This window comes from Oncorhynchus nerka, linkage group LG7 (genome assembly GCF_034236695.1).
Source record: "Oncorhynchus nerka isolate Pitt River linkage group LG7, Oner_Uvic_2.0, whole genome shotgun sequence".
NCBI lineage: Eukaryota > Metazoa > Chordata > Actinopteri > Salmoniformes > Salmonidae > Oncorhynchus > Oncorhynchus nerka.
Window position 1 is genome coordinate 90,698,456 of NC_088402.1, and position 26,135 is coordinate 90,724,590.

General features: G+C 48.1%; 1 protein-coding gene across 1 annotated transcript in view; it reads right to left on the reverse strand.

Annotated features, from left to right (window-relative positions):
• LOC115116142 (CDK5 and ABL1 enzyme substrate 2-like) overlaps positions 1–26,135 on the reverse strand; it is a 101,565-nt gene that overhangs the window by 16,650 nt on the left and 58,780 nt on the right. Inside the window, exons 4-6 of the mRNA XM_065020965.1 lie at positions 14,094–14,196; positions 10,821–10,986; positions 7,210–7,307 (exon numbers count right to left, since the gene is read on the reverse strand). Of these exons, the coding sequence (XP_064877037.1) occupies positions 7,210–7,307; positions 10,821–10,986; positions 14,094–14,196 (367 nt within the window). The remainder of the gene's footprint in view (positions 1–7,209; positions 7,308–10,820; positions 10,987–14,093; positions 14,197–26,135) is intronic.

Genomic DNA, 26,135 nt, shown 5'->3' on the forward strand with positions numbered 1-26,135 from the left:
CCCCTCTCTCTCTCTCCATCCACCCCCATCTCTCTCTCTCCATCCACCCCCATCTCTCTCTCTCTCCATCCACCCCCATCTCTCTCTCCATCCACCCCCATCTCTCTCTCTCCATCCACCCCCATCTCTCTCTCTCTCCATCCACCCCCCCATCTCTCTCTCTCTCCATCCACCCCCATCTCTCTCTCTCTCCATCCACCCCCATCTCTCTCTCTCTCCATCCACCCCCCATCTCTCTCTCTCTCCATCCACCCCCCATCTCTCTCTCCATCCATCCCCCCCATCTCTCTCTCTCTCCATCCACCCCCATCTCTCTCTCTCCATCCACCCCCATCTCTCTCTCTCCATCCACCCCCATCTCTCTCTCTCTCCATCCACCCCCATCTCTCTCTCCATCCACCCCATCTCTCTCTCCATCCACCCCCATCTCTCTCTCCATCCACCCCCATCTCACTCTCTCTCCATCCACCCCCCATCTCTCTCTCTCCATCCACCCCCATCTCTCTCTCCATCCACCCCATCTCTCTCTCTCTCGATCCACCCCCATCTCTCTCTCTCGATCCACCCCCCATCTCTCTCTCTCTCCATCCACCCCCATCTCTCTCTCTCTCCATCCACCCCCCCATATCTCTATCTCTCCATCCACCCCATCTCTCTCTCCATCCACCCCCATCTCTCTCTCTCCATCCACCCCATCTCTCTCTCTCTCCATCCACCCCATCTCTCTCTCCATCCACCCCCCATCTCTCTCTCTCTCCATCCACCCCCATCTCTCTCTCTCTCCATCCACCCCCATCTCTCTCTCTCCATCCACCCCCATCTCTCTCTCTCCATCCACCCCCATCTCTCTCTCTCCATCCACCCCCCATCTCTCTCTCTCCATCCACCCCCATCTCTCTCTCTCTCCATCCACCCCCATCTCTCTCTCTCTCCATCCACCCCCATCTCTCTCTCTCTCCATCCACCCCCATCTCTCTCCATCACCCCCATCTCTCTCTCCATCCACCCCCATCTCTCATTCTCTCTCTCCATCCACCCCCATCTCTCATTCTCTCTCCATCCACCCCCATCTCTCATTCTCTCTCCATCCACCCCCATCTCTCATTCTCTCTCTCCATCCACCCCCATCTCTCTCTCTCTCCATCCACCCCCATCTCTCTCTCTCTCCATCCACCCCCATCTCTCTCTCTCTCCATCCACCCCCCATCTCTCTCTCTCTCCATCCCACCCCCATCTCTCTCTCTCCATCCACCCCCATCCACCACCCCCATCTCTCTCTCTCTCCATCCACCCCCATCTCTCTCTCTCTCCATCCACCCCATCTCTCTCTCTCCATCCACCCCCATCTCTCTCTCTCTCCATCCACCCCCCATCTCTCTCTCTCTCCATCCACCCCCTCTCTCCATCCACCCCCATCTCTCTCTCTCCATCCACCCCCCATCTCTCTCTCTCCATCCACCCCCATCTCTCTCTCCATCCACCCCCATCTCTCTCTCTCTCCGATCCACCCCCATCTCTCTCTCTCTCCATCCACCCCCATCTCTCTCTCTCTCCATCCACCCCCCATATCTCTCTCTCCATCCACCCCCATCTCTCTCTCCATCCACCCCCATCTCTCTCTCCATCCACCCCCCATCTCTCTCTCCATCCACCCCCCATCTCTCTCTCTCTCCATCCACCCCCATCTCTCTCTCTCTCCATCCACCCCCATCTCTCCTCTCTCTCCATCCACCCCCATCTCTCTCTCTCTCCATCCACCCCCATCTCTCTCTCTCTCCATCCACCCCCCATCTCTCTCTCCATCCACCCCCATATCTCTCTCTCCATCCACCCCATCTCTCTCTCTCTCCATCCACCCCCCATCTCTCTCTCTCCATCCACCCCCCCATCTCTCTCTCTCTCCATCCACCCCCATCTCTCTCTCTCTCCATCCACCCCCATCTCTCTCTCTCTCCATCCACCCCCATCTCTCTCCATCCACCCCCCATCTCTCTCTCTCTCCATCCACCCCCATCTCTCTCCATCCACCCCCATCTCTCTCTCTCTCCATCCACCCCCATCTCTCTCTCTCTCCATCCACCCCCCATCTCTCTCTCTCTCCATCCACCCCCCACCTCTCTCTCTCCATCCACCCCCCATCTCTCTCTCTCCATCCACCCCCCATCTCGCTCTCTCTCCATCCACCCCCCATCTCGCTCTCTCTCTCTCTCTCCATCCACCCCCATCTCTCATTCTCTCTCTCCATCCACCCCCATCTCTCATTCTCTCTCCATCCACCCCCATCTCTCATTCTCTCTCCATCCACCCCCATCTCTCATTCTCTCTCTCCATCCACCCCCATCTCTCTCTCTCTCCATCCACCCCCATCTCTCTCTCTCTCCATCCACCCCCATCTCTCTCTCTCTCTCCACCCCCATCATCTCTCTCTCTCCATCCACCCCCATCTCTCTCTCTCCATCCACCCCCATCTCTCTCTCTCTCCATCCACCCCCATCTCTCTCTCTCTCCATCCACCCCCCATCTCTCTCTCTCTCCATCCACCCCCATCTCTCTCTCTCCATCCACCCCCATCTCTCTCTCTCTCCATCCACCCCCCATCTCTCTCTCTCTCCATCCACCCCCATCTCTCTCTCTCTCCATCCACCCCCATCTCTCTCTCTCCATCCACCCCCATCTCTCTCTCTCTCCATCCACCCCCCATCTCTCTCTCTCCATCCACCCCCATCTCTCTCTCTCTCCATCCACCCCCATCTCTCTCTCCATCCACCCCCATCTCTCTCTCCATCCACCCCCCATCTCTCTCTCTCCATCCACCCCCATCTCTCTCTCTCCATCCACCCCCCATCTCTCTCTCTCCATCCACCCCCCATCTCTCTCTCTCCATCCACCCCCATCTCTCTCTCTCTCCATCCACCCCCATCTCTCTCTCTCCATCCACCCCCATCTCTCTCTCTCTCCATCCACCCCCCTCTCTCTCTCTCCATCCACCCCCCCATCTCTCTCTCTCTCCATCCACCCCCCATATCTCTATCTCTCCATCACCCCCATCTCTCTCTCCATCCACCCCCATCTCTCTCTCCATCCACCCCCCATCTCTCTCTCTCCATCCACCCCCCATCTCTCTCTCTCCATCCACCCCCATCTCTCTCTCTCTCCATCCACCCCCATCTCTCTCTCTCCATCCACCCCCCATCTCTCTCTCTCCATCCACCCCCATCTCTCTCTCCATCCACCCCATCTCTCTCTCCATCCACCCCCATCTCTCTCTCTCCATCCACCCCCATCTCTCTCTCTCTCCATCCACCCCATCTCTCTCTCTCTCCATCCACCCCCCATCTCTCTCTCTCCATCCATCCACCCCCATCTCTCTCTCTCTCCATCCACCCCCATCTCTCTCTCTCCATCCACCCCCATCTCTCTCCATCCACCCCCATCTCTCTCTCTCTCCATCCACCCCCATCTCTCTCTCTCTCCATCCACCCCCATCTCTCTCTCTCCATCCACCCCCATCTCTCTCTCTCCATCCACCCCCATCTCTCTCTCTCTCTCCATCCACCCCCATCTCTCTCTCTCCATCCACCCCCCATCTCTCTCTGTCTCCATCCACCCCCATCTCTCTCTCTCCATCCACCCCCATCTCTCTCTCTCCATCCACCCCCCATCTCTCTCTCTCTCCATCCACCCCCATCTCTCTCTCTCTCCATCTACCCCCCATCTCTCTCTCTCTCCATCCACCCCCATCTCTCTCTCTCTCCATCCACCCCCATCTCTCTCTCTCTCCATCCACCCCCATCTCTCTCTCTCTCCATCCACCCCCCATCTCTCTCTCTCTCCACCCACCCCCCCATCTCTCTATCTCTCCATCCACCCCCCATCTCTCTCTCCATCCACCCCCATCTCTCTCTCTCCATCCACCCCCATCTCTCTCTCTCCATCCACCCCCATCTCTCTCTCCATCCACCCCCATCTCTCTCTCTCCATCCACCCCCATCTCTCTCTCTCCATCCACCCCCATCTCTCATTCTCTCTCTCCATCCACCCCCATCTCTCATTCTCTCTCTCCATCCACCCCCATCTCTCATTCTCTCTCTCTCTCCATCCACCCCCCATCTCTCTCTCTCCATCTACCCCCCATCTCTCTCTCTCCATCCACCCCCCATCTCTCATTCTCTCTCCATCCACCCCCATCTCTCATTCTCTCTCTCCATCCACCCCCCACCTCTCTCTCTCCATCCACCCCCATCTCTCTCTCTCCATCCACCCCCCACCTCTCTCTCTCCATCCACCCCCCATCTCTCTCTCTCCATCCACCCCCATCTCGCTCTCTCTCCATCCACCCCCCCCATCTCGCTCTCTCTCTCTCTCTCTCCATCCACCCCATCTCTCATTCTCTCTCTCCATCCACCCCCCATCTCTCATTCTCTCTCCATCCACCCCCATCTCTCATTCTCTCTCCATCCACCCCCCATCTCTCATTCTCTCTCCATCCACCCCCATCCCATCTCCATCATCTCTCTCCATCCACCCCCATCTCTCTCTCTCTCCATCCACCCCCCATCTCTCTCTCTCCATCCACCCCCCATCTCTCTCTCTCCATCCACCCCCCATCTCTCTCTCTCCATCCACCCCCATCTCTCTCTCTCTCCATCCACCCCCATCTCTCTCTCTCTCCATCCACCCCCATCTCTCTCTCTCTCCATCCACCCCCCATCTCTCTCTCTCCATCCACCCCCATCTCTCTCTCTCCATCCACCCCCCATCTCTCTCTCTCTCCATCCACCCCCATCTCTCTCTCTCTCCATCCAACCCCCATCTCTCTCTCTCTCTCCATCCAACCCCCATCTCTCTCTCTCTCCATCCACCCCCCATCTCTCTCTCCATCCACCCCCATCTCTCTCTCCATCCCCCCATCTCTCTCTCCATCCACCCCCATCTCTCTCTCCATCCACCCCCCATCTCTCTCTCTCTCCATCCACCCCCCATCTCTCTCTCTCTCCATCCACCCCCATCTCTCTCTCCATCCACCCCCATCTCTCTCTCTCATCCATCCCCCCCATCTCTCTCTCTCTCCATCCACCCCCATCTCTCTCTCTCTCCATCCACCCCCCCATCTCTCTCTCTCCATCCACCCCCCATCTCTCTCTCTCCATCCACCCCCATCTCTCTCTCTCCATCCACCCCCATCTCTCTCTCTCTCCATCCACCCCCATCTCTCTCTCTCTCCATCCACCCCCATCTCTCTCTCTCCATCCACCCCCATCTCTCTCTCTCCATCCACCCCCATCTCTCTCTCTCCATCCACCCCCATCTCTCTCTCTCTCCATCCACCCCCATCTCTCTCTCTCTCCATCCACCCCCATCTCTCTCTCTCTCCATCCACCCCCATCTCTCTCTCTCTCCATCCACCCCCCTCTCTCTCTCTCCATCCACCCCCCTCTCTCTCTCTCCATCCACCCCCCATCTCTCTCTCTCTCCATCCACCCCCCATCTCTCTCTCTCCATCCACCCCCCATCTCTCTCTCTCCATCCACCCCCCATCTCTCTCTCTCCATCCACCCCCCATCTCTCTCTCTCCATCCACCCCCCCATCTCTCTCTCTCTCCATCCACCCCCATCTCTCTCTCTCTCCATCCACCCCCATCTCTCTCTCTCTCCATCCACCCCCATCTCTCTCTCTCTCCATCCACCCCCATCTCTCTCTCTCTCCATCCACCCCATCTCTCTCTCTCCATCCACCCCCATCTCTCTCTCTCTCCATCCACCCCCATCTCTCTCTCTCTCCATCCACCCCCCATCTCTCTCTCTCTCCATCCACCCCCATCTCTCTCTCTCTCCATCCACCCCCATCTCTCTCTCTCTCCATCCCCCCCATCTCTCTCTCTCTCCATCCCCCCATCTCTCTCTCTCTCCATCCACCCCCCATCTCTCTCTCTCTCCATCCACCCCATCTCTCTCTCTCCATCCACCCCCATCTCTCTCTCTCTCCATCCACCCCCCATCTCTCTCTCTCTCCATCCACCCCCATCTCTCTCTCTCTCCATCCACCCCCATCTCTCTCTCTCTCCATCCACCCCCATCTCTCTCTCTCTCCATCCACCCCCATCTCTCTCTCTCTCCATCCACCCCCATCTCTCTCTCTCTCCATCCACCCCCATCTCCTCCACCCCCATCTCTCTCTCCATCCACCCCCCATCTCTCTCTCTCTCCATCCACCCCCCACCCTCCATCCACCCCATCTCTCTCTCTCCATCCACCCCCCATCTCTCTCTCTCTCCATCCACCCCCATCTCTCTCTCTCTCCATCCACCCCCATCTCTCTCTCTCTCCATCCACCCCCCATCTCTCTCTCTCTCCATCCACCCCCATCTCTCTCTCTCTCCATCCACCCCCATCTCTCTCTCTCTCCATCCACCCCCATCTCTCTCTTTCTCCATCCACCCCCCCATCTCTCTCTCTCCATCCACCCCCATCTCTCTCTCTCTCCATCCACCCCCATCTCTCTCTCTCTCCATCCACCCCCCATCTCTCTCTCTCTCCATCCACCCCCATCTCTCTCTCTCCATCCACCCCCATCTCTCTCTCTCTCCATCCACCCCCCATCTCTCTCTCTCACCGTGTATAAGGTGAAAATAAGGTGTGTGTCACGCCCTGACCTTAGTTATCCTTGTTTTCTTTATTATTTGGTTAGGTCAGGGTGTGACAAGGGTGGTTTGTATTGTCTAGGGGTGGTTTGTATTGTCTAGGGGTGGTTTGTATTGTCTAGGGGTGGTTTGTATTGTCTAGGGGTGGTTTGTATTGTCTAGGGGTGGTTTGTATTGTCTAGGGGTGGTTTGTATTGTCTAGGGGTGGTTTGTATTGTCTAGGGGTGGTTTGTATTGTCTAGGGTTTTTGTATGTTTATGGGTTTTGTCCAGTCTAGGTGTTTATATGTCTATGGTTGTCTAGATTGGTTCTCAATCAGAGGCAGCTGTTTATCGTTGTCTCTGATTGAGAACCATATTTAGGTAGCCATATTCCTTGGTTATTTTGTGGGTTGTTATGTCTATGTGTAGTTGCATATCAGCACTCGTGTTTCAGGCTTCACGTTCGTTTTGTTATTTTGTTAGTTTAAGTGTTCTTCGTTTTAATAAAAGAGGAATGTATTCATCTCGCGCTGCGCCTTGGTCTCATCGTCATGACGAACGTGACAGTGTGTCTCTCTCTCTCTCACCATGTATGAAGCGAAGATCAGGACTCTCTTGTGTTTCCCACAGGGCCACTGGGGGTCACTCAGAAGGTTGGGGTCATAGTCTGATGCCTCATCCACACCTGGAGAGGTAGATACAAGTAGATACATAAAACATTCATACACAGTGGTTACACTCAAAATATACTAATTATACTAATAAATTTTAAAAACATTTTTCAATCTTTTTTTTTTTTTTTTAAGTATAATAATGTTTGTAAATTATATCATAAATAGGACTGGCGGGGTTATGTCGCAAATGTAGCTAACACAAATATATAGAAACGTCTGCTCTACCCAAAGTTACAACCAAATAATTGCAGCATGGGTCTCTGGGTCAGAAGGACCAGGTTCACCTCTCTGGGTCAGAAGGACCAGGTTCACCTCTCTGGGTCAGAAGGACCAGGTTCACCTCTCTGGGTCAGAAGGACCAGGTTCACCTCTCTGGGTCAGAAGGACCAGGTTCACCTCTCTGGGTCAGAAGGACCAGGTTCACCTCTCTGGGTCAGAAGGACCAGGTTCACCTCTCTGGGTCAGAAGGACCAGGTTCATCTCTCTGGGTCTATCTGCTGGCCAGAGGGAAGGGACACATACAGCAGTCCCAGGGGGAAGCGACAGGACAGCAGTCCCAGAGGGAAGAGACAGGACAGGAGTCCCAGAGGAAAGAGACAGGACAGCAGTCCCAGAGGAAAGAGACAGGACAGCAGTCCCAGAGGAAAGAGACAGGACAGCAGTCCCAGGGGAAAGAGACAGGACAGCAGTCCCAGGGGGAAGAGACAGGACAGCAGTCCCAGGGGGAAGAGACAGGACAGCAGTCCCAGGGGGAAGAGACAGGACAGCAGTCCCAGAGGGAAGAGACAGGACCGCAGTCCCAGGGGGAAGAGACAGGACAGCAGTCCCAGGGGGAAGAGACAGGACAGCAGTCCCAGGGGGAAGAGACAGGACAGCAGTCCCAGGGGAAGAGACAGGACAGCAGTCCCAGGGGGAAGAGACAGGACAGCAGTCCCAGGGGGAAGAGACAGGACAGCAGTCCCGGGGGAAGTGACAGGACAGCAGTCCGGGGGAAGAGACAGGACAGCAGTCCCGGGGAAGAGACAGGACAGCAGTCCCGGGGGAAGAGACAGGACAGCAGTCCCAGGGGGAAGAGACAGGACAGCAGTCCCGGAGGGAAGAGACAGGACAGCAGTCCCGGAGGGAAGAGACAGGACAGCAGTCCCAGGGGGAAGAGACAGGACAGCAGTCCCAGGGGGAAGAGACAGGACAGCAGTCCCAGGGGGAAGAGACAGGGACAGCAGTCCCAGGGGGAAGAGACAGGACAGCAGTCCCAGGGGGAAGAGACAGGACAGCAGTCCCAGGGGAAGAGACAGGACAGCAGTCCCAGGGGGAAGAGACAGGACAGCAGTCCCAGGGGAAGAGACAGGACAGCAGCCCCAGGGGGAAGAGACAGGACAGCAGTCCCAGGGGGAAGAGACAGGACAGCAGCCCCAGGGGGAAGAGACAGGACAGCAGCCCCAGGGGGAAGAGACAGGACAGCAGCCCCAGGGGGAAGAGACAGGACAGCAGTCCCAGGGGGAAGAGACAGGACAGCAGTCCCAGGGGGAAGAGACAGGACAGCAGTCCCAGAGGGAAGAGACAGGACAGCAGTCCCAGGGGGAAGAGACAGGACCGCAGTCCCAGGGGGAAGAGACAGGACAGCAGTCCCAGGGGGAAGAGACAGGACAGCAGTCCCAGGGGGAAGAGACAGGACAGCAGTCCCAGAGGGAAGAGACAGGACAGCAGTCCCAGGGGGAAGAGACAGGACAGCAGTCCCAGGGGGAAGAGACAGGACAGCAGTCCCAGGGGGAAGAGACAGGACAGCAGTCCCAGGGGGAAGAGACAGGACAGCAGTCCCAGAGGGAAGAGACTAAGAGACACTACGCCTAAGTGCGTCACAAGATGTTTCTCCAACTTGATTGGAGTCCAACTGTGGTGAATTCAATTGACTGGACATGATTTGGAAAAGCACACACCTGTCTATATAAGGTCCCACAGTTGACAGTGCATGTCAGAGCAAAAACCAAGCCATGAGGTCAAAGGAATTGTCCGTAGAGCTCCAAGACAGGATTGTGTGGAGGCACAGATCTGGGGAAGGGTACCAAAACATTTCTGCAGAATTAAAGTTCCCCAGGAACACAGTGGCCTCCATAATTCTTAAATGGAAGAAGTTTGGAACCACCAAAACTCTTCCTAGAGCTGGCCGCCCGGCCAAACTGAGCAATCGGGGGAGAATGGCCTTGGTCAGGGAGGTGACCAAGAACCCGAGGGTCACTCTGACAGAGCTATAGAGTTCCTCTGTGGAGATGGGAGAATCTTCCAGAAGAACAACCATCTCTGCAGCACTCCACCAATCAGGCCTATATGGTAGAGTGGCCTGACACAAACCATTCCTCAGTAAAAGGCACATGACAGACCACTTGTAGAAACAAGATTCTCTGGTCTGATGAAACCAAGATTTAACTCTTTGGCCCGAATGCCAAGAGTCACGTCTGGAAGAAACATGGCACCATCCCTAAGGTGAAGCATGGTGGTGGCAGCATCATGTTGTGGGGATGTTTTTCCAGTGGCAGGGACTGGGAGACTAGTCAGGATCGAGGCAAAGATGAAAGGAGCAAAGTACAGAGACATCCTTGATGAAAACCTGCTCCAGAGCGCTCAGGACCTCAGACTGTGGTGAAGGTTCTCCTACCAACAGGACAACGACCCAAAGCGCACAGCCAAGACAACGCAGGAGTGGCATCAGTACAAGTTTCTGAATGTCCTTGAGTGGAACAGCCAGAGCCCGGACTTGAACCCGATCGAACATCTCTGGAGAGACCTGAAAATAGCTGTGCAGCAATGCTCCCCATCCAACCTGACAGAGCTTGAGAGGATCTGCAGAGAAGAATGGAGAAACTCCCCAAATACAGGTGTACCAAGCTTGTAGCATCATACCCAAGAAGACTCGAGGCTGTAATCACTGACAAAGGTGCTTCAACAAAGTACTGAGTAAAAGGTCTGAATAGTTATGTAAATGTGATATTTCCGTTTTTATTTATTTGATGAATTAGCAAACACGTCTAAAAATCTGTTTTTGTTTTGTCATTATGGGGTATTGTGATGTCATTATGGGGTATTGTGATGTCATTATGGGGTATTGTGATGTCGTTATGGGGTATTGTGATGTCATTATGGGGTATTGTGTGTAGATTGATGAGGGACATTTTATTTTTTTAAGAATAAGGCTGTAACGTAACAAAATGTGGAACTAGCCAAGGGGTCTGAATACTTTTTCGAAGGCACTGTATATTACCCTGTATATTAGTATTATTGTCTCTGAAGCTTCAGTAAACAGAGCTGCTACTCCACAGGTCAGCACATCAAGGCAGAGCACCACAGACAGACCCACAGTGAAGTATACCAGTTCATATCCCTGTGGACAGCATGTGCAGTCAGTCCACTACATGGTAATAGCTCCCTCTACTGGACTAAGAATTTTCACCATATTACCACCTGGTTAAATAAATACTAAAAATTCCAGTTCCACGTTGGGAGTTAAGGTGTCGTTTTGGGGTTCTTACCCAGATCCAGTCCCACGTTGCAGTTTAGCCTGGTTGGGGTGTAGTTTCTGGGGTTACTGTTCCGGGTCACCTGGTTGAGGGGCACCTGGAGGGTGATGTCCACCGAGGGGGTCTTCTGACGGACCAGGGCGTTGGTCGGGTACAGAAACTGGGCATATGACACCGTCTATGGAGGAAGATCAATCAACCAGTCAATAAATCAACCAATCAATTACAGCGCCTTGCAAAAGTATTCATCCCCCTTGGCATTTTTCCTATTTTGTTGCACAGCTCTGACACAGCCAGCTACAGAGCAACCACAGCACTGACAAGGCCAGCTACAGAGCAACCACAGCGCTGAACCGTCATCCAATTCGGAATTGTAAATCCAGCCTCTTTCTAGAGGTACGACCTGAAGATCAATGACCTCATCATGATTAAACTTTCCCCCCCGAGTTCCCAATTGTTTTGAAAACACCAAAAATCCAGAGAATACCAGACTTTCATGACAATTTGCCCACGAAGGACCACCGCGTCACCTTCCTGTTCAAGTGAGAACATCACAACAAAAAATCTCTTGTATGCTGCTTCATAAATTATGTAATATGCCAGGGAGATATGTTACTGTAGCTAAGAAAGTAATACTATGTGTATGTTGTGTAGTAAGATGTTTGTAGCCCATGTGCCTCACCATAATAATTTGGTCTATTTACCCCTCTTAAATCCGCCTACTGTTCTGACTTGGTGGTGCATATGTAGCCTATAACCTGTTTTAGAGAAATGTAATCACTGAATATTGTAAGAGCTTTCATTGTCTGCTTATATGCCCCCTTTATTTATCTTATTGTTCTGACTTGGTGTACAGGGAGAACACTGTAAGAAACAGCCCATGTTCTGAATTCTGTCGCTGTACATTTCAAAAGTGCTGAACAAATAGTTATATTGACTACGTCCGTCCAAGCTCGCTCATTAATGTCTTAATCAAAATTACGGATGGCCTCTTATCCGCTTGCCAACACCTGCATTGCTTGCTGTTTGGGGTTTTAGGCTGGGTTTCTGTACAGCACTTTGAGATATCAGCTGATGTACGAAGGGCTATATAAATAAATTTGATTTGATTTATTCCATAGTTTGTACATCTCAATTGTTAGTAGAAACCACATTTGTTTAAGCAAGTCAACCATATCAGCTTTTATGTTTATGCAGTAAATGAGGCTGAATGAACTGTTTCGCTGCCAGACAAGGCTCCTCTGATAGCCAGGTGTAGCAGTGGTAAGATGTTGGGACTGCTGGTGGGACAGCTTTATGTAGGTCCTGACAGCTTTCTGTAGGCCCTAACAGCTTTCTGTAGGCCCTAACAGCTTTATGTAGGTCCTAACAGCTTTATGTAGGTCCTAACAGCTTTATGTAGGTCCTAACAGCTTTATGTAGGTCCTAACAGCTTTATGTGTAGGCCCTAACAGCTTTATGTAGGTCCTAACAGCTTTATGTAGGTCCTAACAGCTTTATGTAGGCCCTAACAGCTTTATGTAGGTCATAACAGCTTTAGGTAACAGCTTTCCTAACAGCTTTATGTTGGTCCTAACAGCTTTATGTAGGTCCTAACAGCTTTATGTAGGTCCTAACAGCTTTCTGTAGGTCCTAACAGCTTTATGTAGGTCCTAACAGCTTTATGTAGGTCCTAACAGCTTTATGTAGGTCCTAACAGCTTTATGTAGGTCCTAACAGCTTTATGTAGGTCCTAACAGCTTTATGTAGGTCCTAACAGCTTTATGTAGGTCCTGACAGCTTTATGTAGGTCCCTTTATGTAGGCCCTAACAGCTTTATGTAGGTCCTAACAGCTTTATGTAGGTCCTAACAGCTTTATGTAGGTCCTAACAGCTTTATGTAGGTCCTAACAGCTTTATGTAGGTCCTAACAGCTTTATGTAGGTCCTAACAGCTTTATGTAGGTCCTGAACAGCTTTATGTAGGTCCTAACAGCTTTATGTAGGTCCTAACAGCTTTATGTAGGTCCTAACAGCTTTATGTAGGTCCTAACAGCTTTATGTAGGTCCTGACAGCTTTATGTAGGTCCTAACAGCTTTATGTAGGTCCTAACAGCTTTATGTAGGTCCTGACAGCTTTATGTAGGTCCTAACAGCTTTATGTAGGTCCTAACAGCTTTATGTAGGTCCTGACAGCTTTATGTAGGTCCTAACAGCTTTATGTAGGTCCTAACAGCTTTATGTAGGTCCTAACAGCTTTATGTAGGTCCTAACAGCTTTATGTAGGTCCTGACAGCTTTATGTAGGTCCTAACAGATTGTGGGCATCGCTTGTCTCCGTTATAGTGCAATTCATGTATTGTTTAGTGTTGTGTTGTGTAGTGGCTGTGCAGGCATGTATCCCACTTCATTTGTTGTTTTGCCCTACCAAGATTTACATGCTAAAATCTCCACTGAATACAAGCCTGGTTCTAATAAGCGCCGGTAGTGTTCAGTGATTCAAAGTGGAACTGACAGCGTTTTAACTACTTTGCAGATATGAAACAGACAAATCAGTCAAAAAATATCAAATTCCGGAGCCTCCCGAGTGGCGCAGCGGTCTAAGGCACTGCAAGGAGCCTAACATTAGCTCGATAGCTAGCTAGCTAGCTGCTAGGAGGATGTCATGTCATTGGAGGAGTGACTGACCTTTCCCCCCCCTCCTATTGTTTTTCATTGGCTACACAGCTAGAGATGCAGGTGTCATTTGGTTTAGCTAGCAATAAATGCGAATCACTTTGCTAGCTAGCTATGAAGAACTTGAACGACTGTTATCCAGCTTATCTACCCGTTGAATATGACCGATTGTCAGTAAACTAACAGCAACACAAAAAAGTAATCGTTAGTCAAGAACGTTCTAGATAACATGAAAACAGCCTAACCAGCTCTGCTACGGTGAGTAAAATGGTCAGAGTGAGGTGTTCTCTCATTAGTGTCTGTAAGTAGCTAGTTTGATGAAAATAAAAATGACATGAACAGGTTTTAATGAGACTTTAATGTTGCTGAAACACTATCAGTTCCACTTTAAACAAATCTCTGTGCTATTAATTCAAACGGTACAGTATTTATGTCCTAATGACACCTACTGTGGAACATTTTGCACTTACAATAGAAGATGCATCATAAAGAACAACATTGACATGTTTTCTTTCAGCTCAAACATTTATGTGATGTGAAAAAAAAAAGCACAAATAAATCCAAAACCTCCTTTTTGGGGGGGGGGGGGGGGGGGGGGGTTCTCAGGAGGATAAGTACAGTGTGTCCAGTACCTTGCCGTATGGCTCCAGTTCAAACCCTTCCAGGCCTGGCATCATCTCCAGACTGGTAGAGATGTTCCCTGATGAATGCCTACACCTGTCCAACTTGGAGTCACTGTGGAGAGAGAGAGAGAGTGAGAGATGAGACAGACAGAAAGAGAAAGTGGAAAAAAAGAGAGAGAGTGTCAGAGAGAGAATAAAGATGAGGAGAGAGAAAGAGAGATGAGAATTACTTTAGAGCTTTAGGACCCCACCAGTCCCATAGCATTTAACAGTCACTAATGGGAGAGGAGAGCTCCATGAAAGAGTTCCAGACAGCAGAGACTGAGAGATAGTTCCACACACAGGAGAGAGACAGAGATAGTTCCAGACACAGCAGAGAGACAGAGAGAGAGTTCCAGACACAGGAGAGAGACAGAGAGAGAGAGTTCCAGACACAGGAGAGAGACAGAGAGAGAGTTCCAGACACAGGAGAGAGACAGAGAGAGAGTTCCAGACACAGGAGAGAGACAGAGAGAGAGAGTTCCAGACACAGGAGAGAGACAGAGAGAGAGTTCCAGACACAGGAGAGAGTTCCAGACACAGGAGAGAGTTCCAGACACAGGAGAGAGACAGAGATAGTTCCACACACAGGAGAGAGACAGAGATAGTTCCACACACAGGAGAGAAACAGAGAGCGAGTTCCAGACACAGCAGAGAGACAGAGAGAGAGTTCCAGACACAGCAGAGAGACAGAGAGAGAGTTCCAGACACAGCAGAGAGACAGAGAGAGAGTTCCAGACACAGGAGAGAGACAGAGAGAGAGTTCCAGACACAGCAGAGAGACAGAGAGAGAGTTCCAGACACAGGAGAGAGACAGAGAGAGAGTTCCAGACACAGGAGAGAGACAGAGAGAGAGTTCCAGACAGAGAGAGAGTTCCAGACACAGGAGAGAGACAGAGAGAGAGTTCCAGACACAGCAGAGAGACAGAGAGAGAGTTCCAGACACAGCAGAGAGACAGAGAGAGAGTTCCAGACACAGCAGAGAGACAGAGAGAGAGTTCCAGACACAGCAGAGAGACAGAGAGAGAGTTCCAGACACAGGAGAGAGACAGAGAGATAGTTCCAGACAGCAGAGAGACAGAGAGATAGTTCCAGACACAGGAGAGAGGCAGAGAGAGAGTTCCAGACACAGCAGAGAGACAGAGAGATAGTTCCAGACACAGCAGAGAGACAGAGAGAGAGTTCCAGACACAGGACAGAGACAGAGAGCTAGTTCCAGACACAGCAGAGAGGTTATGGTCGTTAAATGAAGTCTGGAGTTATGATAGCCTGGGCCATGTTTTTGGACGGGGGAAGAACTTCAAAGTGGAGCTCTTCCTAGACTAGGCAGATCACCATTCATTATTCATGATGGCAGACAGTTGTATAGTAGTATAATCTGTCAGGCAGTAAGCCCTACTAGTGCGGAGCGATTAGTGCTTTTTTGAGGACGACTTGGCTTCGGTTTAATTATAAAAATGGAGAAAAAAAAATCACGACTTCATTATGTGAGTTGACTGCTGTAACACAGAACAAAACCATTAAGAAAATTCCCATGGCGATAGTCACTGCCCATTAATTAACCATCAGCTCTTCGCATATTTTAGTTGTTTTGTATATTACACTTGTTTTGTTTGATGACTTCATTATTTCATTCCAAGCTGCTGTCTATGTTGTCTGACAAAAATCACTATTTCTGTAATTAATCGAAGTAAATAAGGCTTTTATGACTGCCGAATGGCAACACCTAGAGAAGCAACTGTTCTCCGTTTACCCTTCTTGATCGTGTCTCTCATGGAGCATAAAATAAACAGACCTGGACAAGTAGTCACACAATGGATTATGGTCATTGTAGTTAATTATCACGTGTTCCGTTGTAAACTATGTAGAACATTGGCCCGTTGGAAACTACATCCCACCGTTCGGCCACGATCTGATTTCTCTGTAGAGAAACTGCAGCGTAATGTGCACATTATAGATAAACGCGGCAGGTCTTAACGTGACCGTGCCCCCGAGTCAGGCACAGCCGCAGGGTCCTTTTTACTTGACTGTTAAATTGTCTACTTCAACCTGACAACGGCTGTATTATTCTTTATTTTCAGTCTAAAAAAAAAAAAGATTTGGGGATTTGCTTGGTTGGCCATTTTTAAAAATAAAAACCAGAGAACATTATTTAGTGTAGAGATAACAGTGAATAAACTGTAATAAATACTAAGAGTTGCACTACTCTATATATATATATATAAATAAATAAACTCCCAATCATTTATTGGGTAAAATACCAACGATCCGGCATCACTTCTTTTAGGGCGGCCATTTTTTAACATACTTCCGCGTCGTCTCAATCAACAAAACTTTATCACTTAAAAACACTTTGATTCTAAACATAAAAATGTTTGCAGAAAGAGATCAACTGTCGCATGGACGATTACACGTCACGATTATCAGCCAAAGAGCTGCTTCCAAATGGACTTTCTTCAACTAACCACTTCTTTTAAAATGCTGGTAGGCAAATTACGTTTCATCCCCTGCCCAAGGACCAGGAAACCTCATACGCCATAATGACATCACCATACCCCATAATGACACCACAATACCCCATAATGACATCACAATACCCCATAATGACATCACAATACCCCATAATGACATCACCATACCCCATAATGACACCACAATACCCCATAATGACACCACAATACCCCATAATGACATCACAATACCCCATAATGACATCACCATACCCCATAATGACATCACCATACCCCATAATGACACCACCATACCCCATAATGACACCACCATACCCCATAATGACATCACAATACCCCATAATGACATCACCATACCCCATAATGACATCACAATACCCCATAATGACATCACAATACCCCATAATGACACCACAATACCCCATAATGACACCACAATACCCCATAATGACATCACAATACCCCATAATGACACCACATACCCCATAATGACATCACAATACCCCATGGTTTCAGGTCGTGTCGATGATGAAAAGCCTCTGGCTCTGGTTACTTGATACATGTATGTGTTCAAGCACTTTATCAGAATCTTGTTTCTCATGGTCTGAGAGTCCATTAGGTGCCTTTTGGCAAACTCCAAGCGGGCTGTCATGTGTCTTTTACTGAGGTGTGGCTTCCGTCTGCCCACTCTACCATAAAGGCCTGATTGGTGGAGTGCTGCAGAGATGGTTGCCCTTCTGGAAGGTTCTCCCATCTCCACAAAGGAGGAACTCTAGAGCTCTGTCAGAGGGACCATCAGGCCCTTCACAGATTTCCTAGAGCTGGCCAAACTGAGCAGAGTCTTGGTGGTCCCAAATTTCTTCCATTTAAGAATGATGGAGGCAACTGTGTTCTTGGGGACCTTCAATGCTGCAGAAATGTTTTGGTACCCTTCCCCAGATCTGTGCCTTGACACAATCCTGTCTCTGAACTCTACAGCCAATTCCTTGGACCTCATGGCTTGGTTTTTGCTCTGACATGCACCTGTCAACTGTGGGACCTTTATATATATAGACAGGTGTTTGCTTTTCCAAATCATGTCCCAATCAATTGAATTTACCACAGATGGACTCCAATCAAGTTGTAGAAACATCTCAAGGATGATCAAATGGGAACAGGATGCACCTGAGTCAATTTCGAGTGTCATAGCAAAGGGTCTGAATACTTATGGAAGTAAGGTATTGCTGTTTTCGCTTTGTCATTATGGGGTATTGTGATGTCATTATGGGGTATTGTGATGTCATTATGGGGTATTGTGATGTCATTATGGGGTATTGTGATGTCATTATGGGGTATTGTGATGTCATTATGGGGTATTGTGATGTCATTATGGGGTATTGTGATGCTGATTGCTGATTACTTTTTTATTTATTTAATCCATTTTTAGAATAAGGCTGTAACGTAACAAAATGTGGAAAAAGTCAAGGGGTCTGAATACTTTCCGCAGGTGCTGTAATCGAAGACTAGAGAATTAGATTCAGATGAACTTCTATCTAGCCAGCCAGCTAGCTAACGTCAGCTAACCGGCAAAACAAATACTAGGGGTAAACAAACAGTGACGTAAGTATTATGCTTTACTAGCTTTCCTGTCAGCATAAGCAGGTCGGGTAACACATTAGATTGCCAGAACAGGTATCATGCAAATAATGTGTTGTGTCAGCAAAGTTTGTAAATAATAAAGACAAGTGAGGCTGCGGAAAACATCTATTGATACGACAAAAAAAAAAAAGTGTCAGTATTTTCTTAGGATCACACGAAAGTTACCCTAATTACATGGGAGTAACAGGACTACCCTAATTACATGGGAGTAACAGGACTACCCTAATTACATGGGAGTAACAGGACTACCCTAATTACATGGGAGTAACAGGACTACCCTAATTACATGGGAGTAACAGGACTACCCTAATTACATGGGAGTAACAGGACTACCCTAATTACATGGGAGTAACAGGACTACCCTAATTACATGGGAGTAACAGGACTACCCTAATTACATGGGAGTAACAGGACTACCCTAATTACATGGGAGTAACAGGACTACCCTAATTACATGGGAGTAACAGGACTACCTAACATGGGAGGACTACCCTAATTACATGGGAGTAACAGGACTAATTACATACCTAATTACATGGGAGTAACAGGACTACCCTAATTACATGGGAGTAACAGGACTACCCTAATTACATGGGAGTAACAGGACTACCCTAATTACATGGGAGTAACGGGACTACCCTAATTACATGGGAGTAACAGGACTACCCTAATTACATGGGAGTAACAGGACTACCCTAATTACATGGGAGTAACAGGACTACCCTAATTACATGGGAGTAACGGGACTACCCTAATTACATGGGAGTAACAGGACTACCCTAATTACATGGGAGTAACAGGACTACCCTAATTACATGGGAGTAACAGGACTACCCTAATTACATGGGGTAACAGGACTACCCTAAACAGGACTACCCTAATTACATGGGAGTAACAGGACTACCCTAATTACATGGGAGTAACAGGACTACCCTAATTACATGGGAGTAACAGGACTACCCTAATTACATGGGAGTAACGGGACTACCCTAATTACATGGGAGTAACAGGACTACCCTAATTACATGGGAGTAACAGGACTACCCTAATTACATGGGGAGGACTACCCTAATTACATGGGACTACCCTAATTACATGGGAGTAACAGGACTACCCTAATTACTAATGGGAGTAACAGGACTACCCTAATTACATGGGAGTAACAGGACTACCCTAATTACATGGGAGTAACAGGACTACCCTAATTACATGGGAGTAACGGGACTACCCTAATTACATGGGAGTAAGGACTACCCTAATTACATGGGGGACTACCCTAATTACATGGGAGTAACAGGACTACCCTAATTACATGGGAGTAACAGGACTACCCTAATTACATGGGAGTAACAGGACTACCCTAATTACATGGGAGTAACAGGACTACCCTAATTACATGGGAGTAACAGGACTACCCTAATTACATGGGAGTAACAGGACTACCCTAATTACATGGGAGTAACAGGACTACCCTAATTACATGGGAGTAACAGGACTACCCATAATTTACATGGGAGTAACAGGACTACCCTAATTACATGGGGAGACTACCCTAATTACATGGGAGTAACAGGACTACCCTAATTACATGGGAGTAACATGGGACTACCCTAATTACATGGGAGTAACAGGACTACCCTAATTACATGGGAGTAACAGGACTACCCTAATTACATGGGAGTAACAGGACTACCCTAATTACATGGGAGTAACAGGACTACCCTAATTACATGGGAGTAACAGGACTACCCTAATTACATGGGAGTAACAGGACTACCCTAATTACATGGGAGTAACAGGACTACCCTAATTACATGGGAGTAACAGGACTACCCTAATTACATGGGAGTAACAGGACTACCCTAATTACATGGGAGTAACAGGACTACCCTAATTACATGGGAGTAACAGGACTACCCTAATTACATGGGAGTAACAGGACTACCCTAATTACATGGGAGTAACAGGACTACCCTAATTACATGGGAGGACTAACAGGACTACCCTAATTACATGGGAGTAACAGGACTACCCTAATTACATGGGAGTAACAGGACTACCCTAATTACATGGGAGTAACAGGACTACCCTAATTACATGGGAGTAACAGGACTACCCTAATTACATGGGAGTAACAGGACTACCCTAATTACATGGGGGAGTAACAGGACTACCCTAATTACATGGGAGTAACAGGACTACCCTAATTACATGGGAGTAACAGGACTACCCTAATTACATGGGAGTAACAGGTAACAGGACTACCCTAATTACATGGGAGTAACAGGACTACCCTAATTACATGGGAGTAACAGGACTACCCTAATTACATGGGAGTAACAGGACTACCCTAATTACATGGGAGTAACAGGACTACCCTAATTACATGGGAGTAATTACAGGACTACCCTAATTACATGGGAGTAACAGGACTACCTAATTACATGGGAGTAACAGGACTACCCTAATTACATGGGAGTAACAGGACTACCCTAATTACATGGGAGTAACAGGACTACCCTAATTACATGGGGAGGACTACCTATTACATGGGAGTAACAGGACTACCCTAATTACATGGGAGTAACAGGACTACCCTAATTACATGGGAGTAACAGGACTACCCTAATTACATGGGAGTAACAGGACTACCCTAATTACATGGGAGTAACAGGACTACCCTAATTACATGGGAGTAACAGGACTACCCTAATTACATGGGAGTAACAGGACCCTAATTACATGGGAGTAACAGGACTACCCTAATTACATGGGAGTAACAGGACTACCCTAATTACATGGGAGTAACAGGACTACCCTAATTACATGGGAGTAACAGGACTACCCTAATTACATGGGAGTAACAGGACTACCCTAATTACATGGGAGTAACAGGACTACCCTAATTACATGGGAGTAACAGGACTACCCTAATTACATGGGAGTAACAGGACTACCCTAATTACATGGGAGTAACAGGACTACCCTAATTACATGGGAGTAACAGGACTACCCTAATTACATGGGAGTAACAGGACTACCCTAATTACACAGGAGTAACAGGACTACCCTAATTACATGGGAGTAACAGGACTACCCTAATTACATGGGAGTAACAGGACTACCCTAATTACATGGGAGTAACAGGACTACCCTAATTACATGGGAGTAACAGGACTACCCTAATTACATGGGAGTAACAGGACTACCCTAATTACATGGGAGTAACAGGACTACCCTAATTACATGGGAGTAACAGGACTACCCTAATTACATGGGAGTAACAGGACTACCCTAATTACATGGGAGTAACAGGACTACCCTAATTACATGGGAGTAACAGGACTACCCTAATTACATGGGAGTAACAGGACTACCCTAATTACATGGGAGTAACAGGACTACCCTAATTACATGGGAGTAACAGGACTACCCTAATTACATGGGAGTAACAGGACTACCCTAATTACATGGGAGTAACAGGACTACCCTAATTACATGGGAGTAACAGGACTACCCTAATTACATGGAGACAGGACTACCCTAAACAGGACTACCCTAATTACATGGGAGTAACAGGACTACCCTAATTACATGGGAGTAACAGGACTACCCTAATTACATGGGAGTAACAGGACTACCCTAATTACATGGGAGTAACAGGACTACCCTAATTACATGGGAGTAACAGGACTACCCTAATTACATGGGAGTAACAGGACTACCCTAATTACATGGGAGTAACAGGACTACCCTAATTACATGGGAGTAACAGGACTACCCTAATTACATGGGAGTAACAGGACTACCCTAATTACATGGGAGTAACAGGACTACCCTAATTACATGGGAGTAACAGGACTACCCTAATTACATGGGAGTAACAGGACTACCCTAATTACATGGGAGTAACAGGACTACCCTAATTACATGGGAGTAACAGGACTACCCTAATTACATGGGAGTAACAGGACTACCCTAATTACATGGGAGTAACAGGACTACCCTAATTACATGGGAGTAACAGGACTACCCTAATTACATGGGAGTAACAGGACTACCCTAATTACATGGGAGTAACAGGACTACCCTAATTACATGGGAGTAACAGGACTACCCTAATTACATGGGAGTAACAGGACTACCCTAATTACATGGGAGTAACAGGACTACCCTAATTACATGGGAGTAACAGGACTACCCTAATTACATGGGAGTAACAGGACTACCCTAATTACATGGGAGTAACAGGACTACCCTAATTACATGGGAGTAACAGGACTACCCTAATTACATGGGAGTAACAGGACTACCCTAATTACATGGGAGTAACAGGACTACCCTAATTACATGGGAGTAACAGGACTACCCTAATTACATGGGAGTAACAGGACTACCCTAATTACATGGGAGTAACAGGACTACCCTAATTACATGGGATTAAGTAAGGACTACCCTAATTACATGGGAGTAACAGGACTACCCTAATTACATGGGAGTAACAGGACTACCCTAATTACATGGGAGTAACAGGACTACCCTAATTACATGGGAGTAACAGGACTACCCTAATTACATGGGAGTAACAGGACTACCCTAATTACATGGGAGTAACAGGACTACCCTAATTACATGGGAGTAACAGGACTACCCTAATTACATGGGAGTAACAGGACTACCCTAATTACATGGGAGTAACAGGACTACCCTAATTACATGGGAGTAACAGGACTACCCTAATTACATGGGAGTAACAGGACTACCCTAATTACATGGGAGTAACAGGACTACCCTAATTACATGGGAGTAACAGGACTACCCTAATTACATGGGAGTAACAGGACTACCCTAATTACATGGGAGTAACAGGACTACCCTAATTACATGGGAGTAACAGGACTACCCTAATTACATGGGAGTAACAGGACTACCCTAATTACATGGGAGTAACAGGACTACCCTAATTACATGGGAGTAACAGGACTACCCTAATTACATGGGAGTAACAGGACTACCCTAATTACATGGGAGTAACAGGACTACCCTAATTACATGGGAGTAACAGGACTACCCTAATTACATGGGAGTAACAGGACTACCCTAATTACATGGGAGTAACAGGACTACCCTAATTACATGGGAGTAACAGGACTACCCTAATTACATGGGAGTAACAGGACTACCCTAATTACATGGGAGTAACAGGACTACCCTAATTACATGGGAGTAACAGGACTACCCTAATTACATGGGAGTAACAGGACTACCCTAATTACATGGGAGTAACAGGACTACCCTAATTACATGGGAGTAACAGGACTACCCTAATTACATGGGAGTAACAGGACTACCCTAATTACATGGGAGTAACAGGACTACCCTAATTACATGGGAGTAACAGGACTACCCTAATTACATGGGAGTAACAGGACTACCCTAATTACATGGGAGTAACAGGACTACCCTAATTACATGGGAGTAACAGGACTACCCTAATTACATGGGAGTAACAGGACTACCCTATGGGAGTAACAGGACTACCTAATTACATGGGAGTAACAGGACTACCCTAATTACATGGGAGTAACAGGACTACCCTAATTACATGGGAGTAACAGGACTACCCTAATTACATGGGAGTAACAGGACTACCCTAATTACATGGGAGTAACAGGACTACCCTAATTACATGGGAGTAACAGGACTACCCTAATTACATGGGAGTAACAGGACTACCCTAATTACATGGGAGTAACAGGACTACCCTAATTACATGGGAGTAACAGGACTACCCTAATTACATGGGAGTAACAGGACTACCCTAATTACATGGGAGTAACAGGACTACCCTAATTACATGGGAGTAACAGGACTACCCTAATTACATGGGAGTAACAGGACTACCCTAATTACATGGGAGTAACAGGACTACCCTAATTACATGGGAGTAACAGGACTACCCTAATTACATGGGAGTAACAGGACTACCCTAATTACATGGGAGTAACAGGACTACCCTAATTACATGGGAGTAACAGGACTACCCTAATTACATGGGAGTAACAGGACTACCCTAATTACATGGGAGTAACAGGACTACCCTAATTACATGGGAGGACTACCCTAAACAGGACTACCCTAATTACATGGGAGTAACAGGACTACCCTAATTACATGGGAGTAACAGGACTACCCTAATTACATGGGAGTAACAGGACTACCCTAATTACATGGGAGTAACAGGACTACCCTAATTACATGGGAGTAACAGGACTACCCTAATTACATGGGAGTAACAGGACTACCCTAATTACATGGGAGTAACAGGACTACCCTAATTACATGGGAGTAACAGGACTACCCTAATTACATGGGAGTAACAGGACTACCCTAATTACATGGGAGTAACAGGACTACCCTAATTACATGGGAGTAACAGGACTACCCTAATTACATGGGAGTAACAGGACTACCCTAATTACATGGGAGTAACAGGACTACCCTAATTACATGGGAGTAACAGGACTACCCTAATTACATGGGAGTAACAGGACTACCCTAATTACATGGGAGTAACAGGACTACCCTAATTACATGGGAGTAACAGGACTACCCTAATTACATGGGAGTAACAGGACTACCCTAATTACATGGGAGTAACAGGACTACCCTTAGGGAATAACCCTAAGACTGTATTCTACTTTGGTCACATTGAGCCTCGCCTAGCATCTATTAAGCTCACAGAAAAAAATCGGAATAATGTAGTAGATACTAGCAGGCACTAGGCCCTACTAAAGGAACAGCCACATGGTAGTGTAGTAGATACTAGCAGGCACTAGGCCCTACTAAAGGAACAGCCACATGGTAGTGTAGTAGATACTAGCAGGCACTAGGCCCTACTACAAGGAACAGCCACATGGTAGTGTAGTAGATACTAGCAGGCACTAGGCCCTACTAAAGGAACAGCCACATGGTAGTGTAGTAGATACTAGCAGGCACTAGGCCCTACTAAAGGAACAGCCACATGGTAGTGTAGTAGATACTAGCAGGCACTAGGCCCTACTAAAGGAACAGCCACATGGTAGTGTAGTAGATACTAGCAGGCACTAGGCCCTACTAAAGGAACAGCCACATGGTAGTGTAGTAGATACTAGCAGGCACTAGGCCCTACTAAAGGAACAGCCACATGGTAGTGTAGTAGATACTAGCAGGCACTAGGCCCTACTAAAGGAACAGCCACATGGTAGTGTAGTAGATACTAGCAGGCACTAGGCCCTACTAGAGGAACAGCCATGGTAGTGTAGTAGATACTAGCAGGCACTAGGCCCTACTAGAGGAACAGCCATGGTAGTGTAGTAGATACTAGCAGGCACTAGACCCTACTAGAGGAACAGCCATGGTATTGTAGTAGATACTAGCAGGCACTAGGCCCTACTAGAGGAACAGCCATGGTAGTGTAGTAGATACTAGCAGGCACTAGACCCTACTAGAGGAACAGCCATGGTATTGTAGTAGATACTAGCAGGCACTAGGCCCTACTAGAGGAACAGCCATGGTATTGTAGTAGATACTAACAGGCACTAGGCCCTACTAGAGGAACAGCCATGGTAGTGTAGTAGATACTAGCAGGCACTAGGCCCTACTAAAGGAACAGCCATGGTAGTGTAGTAGATACTAGCAGGCACTAGGCCCTACTAAAGGAACAGCCATGGTAGTGTAGTAGATACTAGCAGGCACTAGGCCCTACTAGAGGAACAGCCATGGTAGTGTAGTAGATACTAGCAGGCACAGGCCCTACTAGAGGAACAGCCATGGTAGTGTAGTAGATACTAGCAGGCACTAGACCCTACTAAAGGAACAGCCACATGGTAGTGTAGTAGATACTAGCAGGCACTAGGCCCTA